This window comes from Malus domestica, chromosome 09, assembly GCF_042453785.1.
Source record: "Malus domestica chromosome 09, GDT2T_hap1".
Classification (NCBI taxonomy): domain Eukaryota; kingdom Viridiplantae; phylum Streptophyta; class Magnoliopsida; order Rosales; family Rosaceae; genus Malus; species Malus domestica.
The window spans coordinates 16,786,102-16,799,168 of NC_091669.1; the positions used below are offsets into that span (position 1 = coordinate 16,786,102).

Sequence of the window (13,067 nt, forward strand, 5' to 3'; positions counted from 1 at the left end):
CAATTGTTTGAAGTGTTTTGTTCTTAAAATTGAATAATATTATTTAATTAATTATTCTTGCCACGTAAGCACATTGACAGAAAAATTAACGGAATTAAATATAGAGGGACCAAAGCTACACATTCTGTCAAATTGAAGAACCAAATCTAATAGATTTTTAGTTGAGGGACCATAGCTACAATTTACTCAACATTTAGGGACCATTACTACAATTTACTCAACAAATCATGTATAATTTGGTGAATTCTTGTGTTAGGTGATCTGTATTTCTATATATTGTTAATTCTATTCGATTTAAATCTATATTTCAACAACCAACAATTTATTTCCCAACCATATTAAATTGTTTTAAATTATATGGCTTATACTCTACTTTAGTTCGTGTATTTTTTTTCTAAATTTTAGTTTGTTGATGCCTCCCACACTTGAATTGAAGGTTTAGTGGTGGTACTCTGCATTTGTAAGCGGAAAAGTCTTATGTTCGAGTATGATTGATGGTGAATATGATGCCAAATTATTATGACAAACCACAGTAGTAGAGCACTATAGGCCACATTTCGACCAACATATGTTGATATTCTCCCTTCTAGACCTCTATACTCGTAAACAAGTAAACCTTATAGCCTCGTTTGCTATCTACAATTCGATGAAATGAACAATCTCCTAGTTTCAATGTATATTGAAGGTAAAAACGAATGATTTTTTATTTGGACAACATCTCCAAGACATGAAGAAACAAAAACCTATAAAATGAAGAAACAAAAACCTATAAAATAAAGTAAAGTTTGTTTTACATAAAGAAAAAAAAGTTTGGTATGGACAAGACAATTTACTTTTTTTTATAACGATTTATTCTACCGTATGAAAAATAAGAGTTCAGCAACGTCACATAGTAGATACCTTAACAAATTTGTCATTCACTAAGAGGAATACTAATAGATCGTAATATTGAGTGGCAAAACATTTTTAATTTTGTTGATGAAGAGAAATACTAGTAGATTGTAGTATTGAGTGGCAAAACATTTTTAATTTTGTTGGTCATAAAATAAAGGGGATTTTAACGAAAAGCACCCGGTACTGTTCATTTTAACGAAAAACCACATTTTTACACTAAAAAGTCAATCCTGATACTATTCACTTTACCCTTTATTTTGTCCTTATCGTTCAAACTTTTCAAACCATTTTCATTAATTTCCTTAAAATAAAATGGGTCACCTTTTGACAATTCTACCTCGTCAATGAAGAACTGGAGATTAGGTTATGCCATTTTGTCCCTGCGGAAGCCTCAGTAAGCACCTCTCTCTCTCTATCTCTCTCATCCAAGTTGAAGAATCAGAAGAAGATGGGTAGGAGGATCTCCGCCCCTACTACCACCAACGGGACGACCCTTACCTTCACCGTGCTCCTCCTCATCTCCTCGTCGCACTGCTTCTACCTCCCGGGCGTTGCTCCACGCGATTTCCACACTGTAAGCTCTCTTCAAATCTCATTGTTCTCTGTTTTCCCTTCGAATTCGCCGACCCTTTTTTTTTTATCGCTTTCATTGCTTTCTATTTCTTCATTGGTCGCTGCATTGCCGCTGAATCGTTGTCGGTTTGTCTTCGTTTCCACTGAACCAGTGGTGGATCTAGGGTTTTGGGTTTGATTTGTTTTTGCTTTTTTATTAGATCTACGACATGGGTTTTTGGGTTTTGGGGTTGGGGTTTGAGCTGGCTGTTTAATCTTCCTGTTGCTTTTAGTTGCTTTAGAGTTAAAGATTGATGTGTGGGTAACCAAGTGGTTGCTTTTATTTCTGAAGTTTTGGTTTAATTTGGTTTTAGTATATTTTTCGGCGTAAAATGATTCTGAGGATCTGTGTGTGGCTGTAGGATTACAGCATTTTTGTGTTTCCTGTGGGTGAAAGTATCGAAAATGTTAAAGAGGTCAAAGTTTTAAATCAAGAGTAAAATATGGTTGAGAATTATGATTTGATATCAATATCAGGCAAAATTCAGATAATTCGGAAGCAACAAAGGCTTTCAATGCTTCCAAAGAGAGGAACTAGTTAATGTACTGATAGAACATTACATATTTACTTGTTTCATATTTGTGGATAATTTTTTATTTTTCCCAAGCATAATGGGATTTAAAAGTGTGTTTTTGGAGAGTAGCAGACGAGATTTGTACACTCTGTGCATCAGAATGCTCAAGCTAAATTTTGTTGTCTACTAATCTTTAACAATGTGGGCATGCGTTGGTAATGTTGTTTGGATTTTTGCTAAATTTGATGTTTTCCTGTTGTGTTTGTCGTAATAATGATGCCAGAATATTCATCAAAGTGTGACCCATCCATCTGTTGTTGATTATTAGAAATGTTTTTTTTTTTGGCTTTCAGAGGATCTGATTTTTTCAAGCTCATACAATCATTTTTCATTTCATCAATAATTATGTTTCTGCTCAAATTGTTAGAGAACATTGGGGTCAAGTTCTTTTGTAAACAAATTAAGTGTATACACATAGTAGGAACTCATGTGACAGTGCCCTGTCTTTTCAAAAAAAATGTGACAGTGCCCTGGCTGTTTCTCCGACATACATGAGTTAAGCCATCCCCCGTGTGCCATATTGTATCTGGCTATAAGTTTTTATTAAAAATGTGATTACAGCTTGTAGCCTGAATGTCGCATTATACACTTTGACTTTGGAACTCTTCTATGTTCCCTTTTCTTGTTTGCCATTTTACTACATAGAATATTAATGTTTTTACTGTGGTTGTCTTCTTTCTGACAGGGAGATGAACTTTCTATCAAAGTGAACAAATTGTCATCTACAAAGACGCAACTCCCATATGACTATTACTTCTTAAAATATTGTACTCCCCCACAGATTATAAACAGTGCAGAAAATCTGGGGGAGGTTCTCCGTGGTGATCGCATTGAGAATTCTATATACACTGTGAGTAGTTATAACCTTTTTCATTTTGGCAACCCAATTAGTAGAGAAGTTTGTGAACAATATTGTTAATCTCAATCTCATTTATATAACTTTGGTTTAAAACCTCTATTTGTAAATTCTTTTCCAGTTCAAAATGAGGGAGGAGCAATCCTGTGTAGTAGCTTGTCGACAAAATCTTGACGCTGAATCTGCAAAAAATTTTAAGGAGAAAATTGAAGATAAGTATCGAGTACAAATGTAAGTAAAAATGTCATTCCTGTATTTTCTAGTTTGTAGTTTCAAGTATTCTCTTGTTTTAATTTTCCAAGTGTCGGTCCTTTATGATTTGTCTGCTTTAGTTTTACATTAACTTAATTTCTCTGCCTGGTCATATTCAATTATTATGAAGGCAATGATCATTTTATGTTTCTTATTGGTTTAATTGAGACCTCTGACTTGGACTGCAGGATTTTGGATAACCTTCCAGTTGCTGTTCTCAGACAGAGGAGGGATGGAAGTCCCTCAACAACTTATGAACATGGATTCGGTGTTGGATTCAAAGGAAATTATGCTGGGGTATGCCTTAGAAACTAGTTGCTAATGTTGAAGTAAGACTCATTTATGTTATCTTGTGTTTTATTTGCTATACAGAATAAAGAGGAGAAATATTTTATTAACAACCACTTGAGCTTCCGAGTTATGTATCACAAAGATCCCGAGACTGATTCTGCTCGAATAGTTGGGTTTGAGGTTACTCCAAACAGGTGCTATATCTTTTTTCCTTCTCCCTCTTCCAGTTGACATTCATTCAGAACAGGCTTTGTATGTTTGAATGATAGAAATACTGTAATGTAGTTAAAACTTGAAAGTAAAAGAAAAGATTCTATGTACGTTTCTTGTTTGGTGCATGTTCATTTGACCTCTGCTGATTACATATTTTGTTTTGTGTGGTCATTTACTTTTAATTTTGAAGTTAGAGAAAGAAAGTGCGGTATTCTGTTCTAAATTCCTGGATGGTCTTTCCTTTGCAAAAATCTAGGTCTTTCCATGGAGATGTTTATAAGATCGATTTTTACAATCAGCTGCATATAAAGAAGGGTTTAAGAATTCTTATTGCTGAATATTGTTTCTTTTGTGTTCCTTCATGCTGGATGCCATGTAATGGGTTTCTTGGCCAAGTAATGAATTCTTTACTTATATATCCCCTTTGTTTTAATAAGATTCGGTAGGAAGAAACCAAGAGTTCTTGAAAATGATCACTTTCTATTCGTTAAGATTGTGAATAACTTTATTATGATTTTCTTATTTTCTGATATGCCTCTTTTCAATAGTATCAATCATGAATATAAGGAGTGGAATGGTAATAATACTCAGTTGGTGACATGCAATAAAGACACAAAAAATCTACCACCGGGAAGCAGTGTTCCACAAGAAGTTGACAAAGATAAGGAGATTGTATTTACATATGATGTCTCCTTTAAGGTACATAATTTTGAACCCTTTGGCTACTTTTCTTTTTTCCATTTTACAAACTTATGAACTTTGCTTTTCTTCATTTCTACAAACTTATGAACTTTGCCTTACCACCCCCCACCCCTCCCCTCCCAGGAAAGTGAGATCAAGTGGGCATCTCGGTGGGACACGTACCTTCTCATGAATGACGATCAGATCCACTGGTTTTCAATTATAAATTCATTGATGATAGTCCTCTTTTTATCTGGTATGGTGGCTATGATCATGATGAGAACTCTATACCGAGATATTGCCAACTATAATCAGCTGGACAGCCAAGATGAGGCTCAAGAAGAAACTGGATGGAAACTTGTTAATGGAGATGTTTTTAGGGCACCAATCAATTCCAATTTACTTTGTGTCTACGTAGGGACAGGGGTTCAGATCTTTGCAATGACACTTGTAACCATGATATTTGCATTGCTGGGCTTCTTGTCTCCTTCCAACCGAGGGGGTCTCATGACTGCCATGGTTCTCTTGTGGGTTTTCATGGGCTTATTTGCTGGCTACTCCTCTGCACGATTGTACAAAATGTTCAAGGGTACAGAGTGGAAGAGGAATACCTTAAAGACTGCCTTTATGTTTCCAGGAATTCTTTTTGCCGTCTTCTTTGTGCTGAATGCTCTAATTTGGGGGGAGAAGTCTTCTGGGGCTGTGCCTTTTGGGACAATGATTGCTTTGGTTTGCCTGTGGTTTGGAATATCAGTGCCCTTGGTCTTTGTGGGTAGTTATTTGGGGTTCAAAAAGCCACCTGTTGAAGACCCTGTAAAGACGAACAAAATTCCCCGGCAGGTGCCAGAGCAGGCATGGTATATGAAACCAGTATTCTCTATACTGATTGGAGGCATTCTTCCATTTGGAGCTGTTTTCATCGAGCTGTTCTTTATCTTGACATCAATTTGGCTGAACCAGTTCTACTATATCTTCGGCTTCCTTTTCATCGTGTTTGTTATCCTTCTGATCACCTGTGCGGAGATAACAATCGTGCTATGCTACTTCCAGTTATGCAGTGAAGACTACCACTGGTGGTGGAGATCTTACCTGACCGCTGGCTCATCTGCTCTTTACCTTCTCCTCTACTCTGCCTTCTACTTCTTTACCAAGTTGGAGATTACAAAGTTTGTTTCGGGCATCCTTTACTTCGGGTACATGCTAATTGTTTCATATGCTTTCTTCGTCCTGACCGGAACAATTGGTTTCTACGCATGTTTCTGGTTTGTTCGAAAGATCTACTCCTCTGTGAAGATTGACTGATCTGAAGATGCATGTAGAGGATGAGGGTAAGATAGGAAGAACAGAGCTACACGAGGATAAGAGACTTTCTGAATCGCACCGAAACCTTGTATTTTGTTTATTGTAGATAGAGCTTGAGCGGTATTTTCGTCTACGGTGTCATGAAACTGTACTTGGTAGTTTAAGCTTGTTGCTTCTGTCCATCGTCGCTGCACTTGTACGATTCTGTTATGCTCTACTTGTTTAATTAGTTATTCGTATTGAAGAACTTGAAAGTTGCAGAAACACTCTCTTCATCACTGAAACTTGAAACCATAAGTGATACACTGCAGCTCAACGGTTTACACGCCAATCCTGCTTGTACGAAATCAAGGAAAGAGGCATTCTTGTCGGGCACTCGATCTACCAACCCATGTACATCCCCCTTCTTTCTTCTTTCTTCTTTTTTTTTTGTTTTTTTGAAAACTACATCCCCGTTCTTTAGGGCTCTTTTAATTGTGTTTTAGTAAGGATCTAAATTATGTTAGGCACTAATCGGGCGGCGCGATGTGGTCTAACGCCTAGGTCGATTTAAGTAAATCTATTGTATTTCGTGTAAATAAGTGTCTGTTTATACTTAAAATATATATAATTTCATTATAAACTAGAAAATAGAATGACATATATATTATGAAGTATTGGAACATAATGAAAACATAGGGAGCAAACATATAATGTGTGTTTATTTAAGTGTTTAATAAGTCTCTTACAATTTATTGGAAACAATAAAATGCAAAATGAAAGTTATCTATTTTCTATCTAAGTGAGTTGAAACCTAGGCATGTGTCTAGGCGGATTTGGGTGGGCTAGGCGGCCTTTCTTAATTTTCAAACGCCTAAACATTAATCGGGGCGGTGACTAGCCGCCTAGCGCCTAAGCGGGGCCTAGGCGGGGATTTTTAGAACAGTGATTTTTAGCTCAATATTCCTATAATGAATAAATCATATATACATAGGCCGAGTGCTCAGATTTATAAGACGATTGGGAGAAGGGAGGGTTGATGGGCCTTTTATTAGTTTAAGAAAGGATTAACTTTAAACCATATCGAGTGATAGAGTTGTACAGTCGGTGTTATTTAGCTTTTGTTGAACTTGTCTGTTTCAAGAAAATAGACTGAAAAGTGATATTTTAAAGGTAGTTTTGTCAAATTACTTAAATTTGTTTTTTTTTTTACCCAAATAACTGAGGGGGAAGAGACTTGTCTTGCTGCATATAACTACTAAACATATCAACCAGACAAAAGTACGTAATTAGTAAATTTGAAACATATAGCAGCTTGGAAAATAGAAACAGATACAACGACCAGAAATAGTTACTGAAATAATATCATTACATTCAATTTGGAAATGTATCGTACAAAAATAACGAGTTACATCCTCTTCCAGAACTGTGTTGTGTTGCTACAAGAATAAACGAATCTGTACTGCGACTGCTAGTAATCCACTAAAAGGGACTTGACACAAATTGGATGCAAATGAGTGGAAATTACAACTAATCTCTGAAGCTAAACTATGTATAGATACACGTATGGGACTGAGAAGCCGAAGAAGAAGATATTCATCCCCCAATGATCTCTCCTTCCTCCCAATCTCCGCTGAGAAAGACGTCCTCGTCGAGACCTTGCAAGTCATATTCTTCATCCTTAATGTGCAAACCCAACTCCTTGAGAGGGAATCCTTGTCCAACGTTGAGAAAAGGATCTTTGCTGCCACACCCGCACAGCTTCTCAAGTTCCCTGAGATAGTGCTTAGAATCATGATCAAACATCACAGACTTTTGCACACTCGAAATCCTACGCCGAGCTGATTTTCTGAGGCTATCCCTTCTCTTGGTCCTCTGCTCGGGAGGAGAGTCGGGTACACCTTTTAAGATCTTGTTAGCTTTCGACAATGTATCTGAAAAGCGAAGCTTCAGCAACTCAACTCTCCCTTCTCTTGGTCCTCTGCTCTTCTCAGTGACAGTTGCAACAGAATGTCCAGAATGTTCAACAACGAGGGTGGCAATGACAGAGTCATCGTCTTTGCCACCGGTGTTTGCAATTGAATGAACCCCAAAAAGCCCTTGACTTTGAATAACCGTAGAAGTAGAAGAAGAAGGAGAACAGGTCTCGGTCCTACCGCCATGTATGTGTTCGGGTGAGAAGAAGGACGAAGACGGCAGAGACGACAAACCCTTGGTTTTGGGAGGTGGCAGAGGACGATGAACTGAGAATTTGGCCATGGTTTCTTCCCACTTCGTGTTAAAGAGATTACTGAGATGTTGGGCGGCTGCGCGCACATAATTCCCTCGAGGGTAATAGATCATGGCATTCAAGAACACCCGCCTCACATCAGCGGCAAAGGAATCGGCGCTGGAGTAGTAACCCTTTTCCAAGTCGGACTTGATAGTACCCAGATCAATCGGCTTCCGGATGACGTAGAGATAATCCGGAAAATTCGACGCCACAGGATCAACGCGCTTCGAAAATTGCTTCCCATGTCCGTGCTGCATGAGAAGCTGCAAGATTTCAGCACAATGGGCCTTCAATCCGGGGTCCAAGCCCTGCGTATTTTGCCTCTTCTCGACCCGCCGCCTCTGAAATTCAAAGGGCTCCGACTCCGTCTGCCTGCGCTTTCTCGCAGACCACGCCATAAACCCTAAAATAATCAACCGAAAGAAAACCCTAGAAGAAAAAATTCACGACCGACTTCGCTCGATGTTCACCCTCTCGAACGAAAAACCAAAACCCAGATCACAAAACCCAAAACCCAGAAAGAAAAATCAACCGAAATCGAGCAAACCCTAGATTCCAAAATTCACGAGCAGCTTTGCTCGATCGTTACACGTTCTGAATGAAAAACCCAAAACCCAGAAGTCCCTTAATTACTAGCTCAGTCGTCGTTGCGATTGCAAAGCGACAGAGGGACGGAGAGAGAGGCAAGTGAAATCGTTCACACAAAGAGAAAGAACTCAGAGAGAAGTCGATCGCTCCTTGGTTTTTCAGAGAATTTTGGTAGCAACTCAAGGAAAGAACGAGAAATTTCTAATGGGTCTAGGGTTTATACTACTCTTTGTGGCGCCAACGGTCTGATTTCTTTGGTTTTCAAATGACAAAGTCGGCTGCAAGCTTTCACTCGCTCACTCGACTCACTACGCGAAAAACGTCGCTGTCAATGATACTACAACTGTAATTTCCAAATATAAAAACAAAAACAAAAAAGTTGCACCTATAATCTATATATCTAAATTATCTATTACTAAAAGGATAATGTTAAAAATATCATCTATTTTTTATGATTATGTTTTGTTGATAATTGAATTATTATTAACGGACTTATTTTATATTAGTGACACATCATATAGTTTGTAAATATAGTCTAAAAAATTACTTCACCATAAAGACAATCTGATCTTTAATCACAAAATAAGATTATGGAATAGTAATATAATTTTGTCCAAACTAACTTTCTGTTTTATTTATTTATTAAATTTCACACGCATGACACCATAACATCTTTAATCACAAAATAAGACTATGCGAGGATTGCTTGATGTACAAGGCAATATGACTTGGTTACAAGATTACAAGTCCTAATGCTAATCGGAATTGATTTCTTTATTTCAATTTGCTTGTGGTTCAATATTTTAATAGATAGAATTTTAGGTTCTATCTTGCTTTTTTGTTTCGAAATTCCTCATCCAATATTATCGCAATATATTCAGTCCCTCCTCTTTCCTAATAATAATAAAAATAAAAAAACTTTTTTTATTAGCACCTCACATAATGTTGAATGCACCCCACATTAAAACTTAATATTAAATGACTTGTGTTCCTTATTGTGGAATGACAATTTTGACCTTAATTAGGTTCTAAATACATCCCAAATCACTTAATGTATTATTTATCTTCTTCAACTATCAAAACTCATTTCCACCTTCCATTGTTGAACAAATCCCTAACTAATGAAACTACAACACGTTGTTTGAGAAAAATTATTTTTGATGAATGGAACCTGAAATTGATGTTTCAGAAGCTTCACATGAGGTAAACCAAAGACGTGCAAGAATCATTTAGAGAATGCATCCCAAAAAAATGACTAGTATTGATGGATATTATATATTGAAATAGAACCAAAGAATCTGGTCTTTTCAAGCCATATCTATATATATAAAGCCAGAAGGCAAAAACAGTGAAACATTCATAAATCCAAAATTAACCCTTTAATTACAGTTATGAGAAAAACAAAAAATATAAAAAAATAGGGATAAAATGGTAAAAACGTGGGTAGGAGAGAACAAAGAGGACACAATGGCACAATATAACACACCTAAAAAAGATGACAAAAGTAGAAGAAGAAAGATTTCCAATCAGAATCATGAAATCTTTGTTAATAGAAAAATAACACACAAGCTTAGACATATGAAAATGGATGCACTTTATAGAAGGTAATCCCCCCTCCTGGAAAGAGTGCATTTAAGATATTTACAAGTCTAGACACCTTACAATTTACTCACAAGTTTGGAGATATGATTCAATCTCATTTTTTGCCCCATGGAAAGCAACAACTTTGCAAAATTTCTATCTGAAAAAGAAAACGAAATGAGATATAAAAACCAGTGTTTGTATGAAAATGTGGGGTGTATAGAGAATGTGAGGTGTATGTAGAAAATGTAAGGTGTATGTTGAGAATGTGGGGTGTATGGTTATTATGAGAAAGTATGTGGGGATATATTTAGATAATTTTTAATTGAAAAAGCAAATATGAGATGTAATGAGTGTGTGGGTTTTTTTTTTTAATGGAAGACAATATCATTAACTTGGGAAACTTACAAAGTGTCTAGGATTAGGAGATCCTAAATAACACTAGGAGGCTCCTCAACCCAAACTACTCTTGTCTCGATGGACAAAGCACCTTTGCCAAACAATGAGCAATACTGTTATTATTCCTAGAAACGGAAATAAACTTAGAAGCAGTAAACAAATCTGTAATATGAAGGACATCCTCCGCTAACAAATCCATGGCCGAAGCACGATCCACACACGTATTAATGATGGAAATTGCTTGGGAGGAGTCACTGTGAACTAAAACCTTCTGATAGCCAAGCTGATGGGCGAGCTCCACACCATGCTGGATCGCGAGCATTTCTTCTTGTAGGGCCGATGACACCGTAGGGAGGAAACATGCTGCTGCTGCCAGAAAGGAGCCCTGCCCGTCCCGGAGAAACACACCGTGGGATTTATTCAACAATTTATGGGGTATTAATATAATACGCCCATAAAAAAACATGTTTTAATTTATGTTTTTCGCGTAGTGAGTCGAGCCGAGTGGAGTGAGCGAGCGAGCGAGTGAAAGCAAGACCAGCCGACTTTATCATTTGAAAAACAAAGATATCGGACCGTTGGCGCCACAACGAGCATATTTACCCTCCTTTCTTGAGAGCAACCCCTAATTTCTCATTCCTTTCCTTGAGTTACTTACTATAATTCTCAGAAAAATCAACGAGTGCGAGCGAGTTTTCTGACTTCTTTCTCTCTCTGGGTCTGTCTGGAACGCTTTCAGTTGCATCTCTCTGTCTCTTTGCAATCGCGACTCAACGCATCGACGATCGAGTGAGCCAGTGACTTTTAGGGTTCTGGGTTTTCGGTTTTTCGTTCAGCAAGTGGAAAGATCGAGCGAGGCCGCTCCGGAATTTTGGAATCTAGGGTTTGCTCGATTTCGGTTGGCTTTTCTTTCTGGGTTTTGGGTTTTGTGATCTGGGTTTTGGCTTTTCGTTCAAGAGGGTGAACATCGAGCGAAGTCGGTCCTGAATAGGGTTTTCTTTCGGTTGATATTTTAGGGTTTTATGGCTTGGTCTGACAGAAAGCGCGGGCAGATGGAATCGGAATCGGAGCCCTTTGAATTTCAGAGGCGGTGGGCCGAGAAGAGGCAAAAGAGGCAGGGCTTGGACCCCAAATTGAAGGCCTGCTGTGCTGAAATCTTGCAGCTTCTGATGCAGCACGGACATGGGAAGCAATTTGCGAAGCGCGTTGATCCCGTGGTGTCGAAGTTGCCAGATTATCTCTACGTCATCCGGAAGCCGATTGATCTGGGTACTATCAAGTCCGACTTGGAAAAGGGTTACTACTCCAGCGCCGATTCCTTTGCCGCTGATGTGAGGCGGGTGTTCTTGAATGCCATGATCTATTACCCTCGAGGGAATTATGTCCGCGCAGCCGCCCAGCATCTCAGTAATCTATTTAACACAAAGTGGGAAGAAACCATGGCCAAATTCTCAGTTCATCTGCCACCACCCAAGGCCAAGGGTTTGTCGTCTTTGTCGTCCTTCTCACCTGAACACATACATGGCGGTAAGACCGAGACCTGTTCTTCTTCTTCTTCTACTTCTACGGTTATTCAAAGTCGAGGGCTTTTTGGGGTTCATTCAACTGCAAACACCGATGGCAAAGACAATGACTTTGTCATTACCACTCTCATTGTTGAACATTCTGGACATTCTGATGCAACTGTCACTGAGAAGAGCAGAGGACCAAGAGAAGGGAGAGTTGAGTTGCTGAAGCTTCGATTTTCAGATACCTTGTCGAAAGCTAACAAGATCTTAAAAGGTCTACCCGACTCTCCTCCCGAACAGAGGACCAAGAGAAGGGAGGCCCTCAGAAAATCAGCTCGGCGTAGGATTTCGAGTATGCAAAAGTCTGTGATGTTTGATCATGATTCAAAACACTATCTCAGGGAACTTGAGAAGTTGTGCGGGTGTGGCAGTAAAGATCCTTTTCTCAACATTCGACAAGGATTTCCTCTCAAGGACTTGGGTTTGCACATTAAGGATGAAGAATATGACTTGCAAGGTCTGGATGAGGACGTCTTTCTCAACGGAGATTGGGAGGAAGGCGAGATCATTGGGGGACATTGGGAGGAAGGAGAGATACATTAATTGATGAATCTCTTCTTCTTTGGCCTCTCAGCCCCGTACATATATCTGTACGTAGTTTTCCTTGAGATGTTAGTTATAATTTCCACTCATTTCCATTCAATTTGTTTCTAGTCCCCTTTAGTGGATTACACGCAGTCGAAGTACAGATTCGTTTATTCTTGTAGCAGCACAGTTATGGAAGAGGATGTAACTCATTTTTGTACAATGCTTTCCAAAATGAATATATAATGATATTATTTCAGTCACTATTTCTGCTCGTTCTGTTTTCTATATCTGTTTTTGTTTTCCATGCAGCTAAGTGGAATGACTCCATAATTTCAATTCAGTTTGGAACGATTATTAGTTTGCTGTGCATTATGGGCAATTAGAGTGGTCTCATTAGTTTCTTTACTGTCAGTACGTGTGAGCGTTTCCTATTAAATCTTGGGACTATGATGATTTTCGTCTTTTGGATGCACCTT

General features: G+C 38.2%; 3 protein-coding genes across 3 annotated transcripts; 2 read left to right on the forward strand and 1 right to left on the reverse strand.

Annotated features, from left to right (window-relative positions):
- The first annotated feature begins 1,189 nt into the window (after positions 1–1,189).
- LOC103453562 (transmembrane 9 superfamily member 7) lies at positions 1,190–5,940 on the forward strand. The gene is made up of 7 exons (XM_008393103.4): positions 1,190–1,468; positions 2,767–2,931; positions 3,059–3,168; positions 3,378–3,486; positions 3,562–3,674; positions 4,242–4,392; positions 4,519–5,940. The coding sequence occupies exons 1-7, from the start codon at positions 1,343–1,345 to the stop codon at positions 5,674–5,676; spliced, it is 1,932 nt and encodes a 643-aa protein (XP_008391325.1). The 5' UTR covers positions 1,190–1,342; the 3' UTR covers positions 5,677–5,940.
- Positions 5,941–7,251: 1,311 nt separating this feature from the next.
- Positions 7,252–8,325, reverse strand: LOC103453671 (uncharacterized). The gene has a single exon (XM_008393233.3). The coding sequence runs from the start codon at positions 8,323–8,325 to the stop codon at positions 7,252–7,254; it is 1,074 nt and encodes a 357-aa protein (XP_008391455.3).
- Positions 8,326–11,547: 3,222 nt separating this feature from the next.
- Positions 11,548–12,606, forward strand: LOC103453672 (uncharacterized). Its single transcript, XM_008393234.1, has one exon. The coding sequence runs from the start codon at positions 11,548–11,550 to the stop codon at positions 12,604–12,606; it is 1,059 nt and encodes a 352-aa protein (XP_008391456.1).
- Positions 12,607–13,067: the final 461 nt, after the last annotated feature.

Coding starts and splice junctions, on each gene's coding strand:
- LOC103453562 (XM_008393103.4), top strand. CDS start 1,343: ATGGGTAGGAGGATCTCCGCCCCTACTACCACCAACGGGACGACCCTT. Junction 2,932..3,058: donor TTGAGAATTCTATATACACT/GTGAGTAGTTAT, acceptor ATTCTTTTCCAG/TTCAAAATGAGGGAGGAGCA. Junction 3,487..3,561: donor TCAAAGGAAATTATGCTGGG/GTATGCCTTAGA, acceptor TTTGCTATACAG/AATAAAGAGGAGAAATATTT.
- LOC103453671 (XM_008393233.3), bottom strand. CDS start 8,325: ATGGCGTGGTCTGCGAGAAAGCGCAGGCAGACGGAGTCGGAGCCCTTT.
- LOC103453672 (XM_008393234.1), top strand. CDS start 11,548: ATGGAATCGGAATCGGAGCCCTTTGAATTTCAGAGGCGGTGGGCCGAG.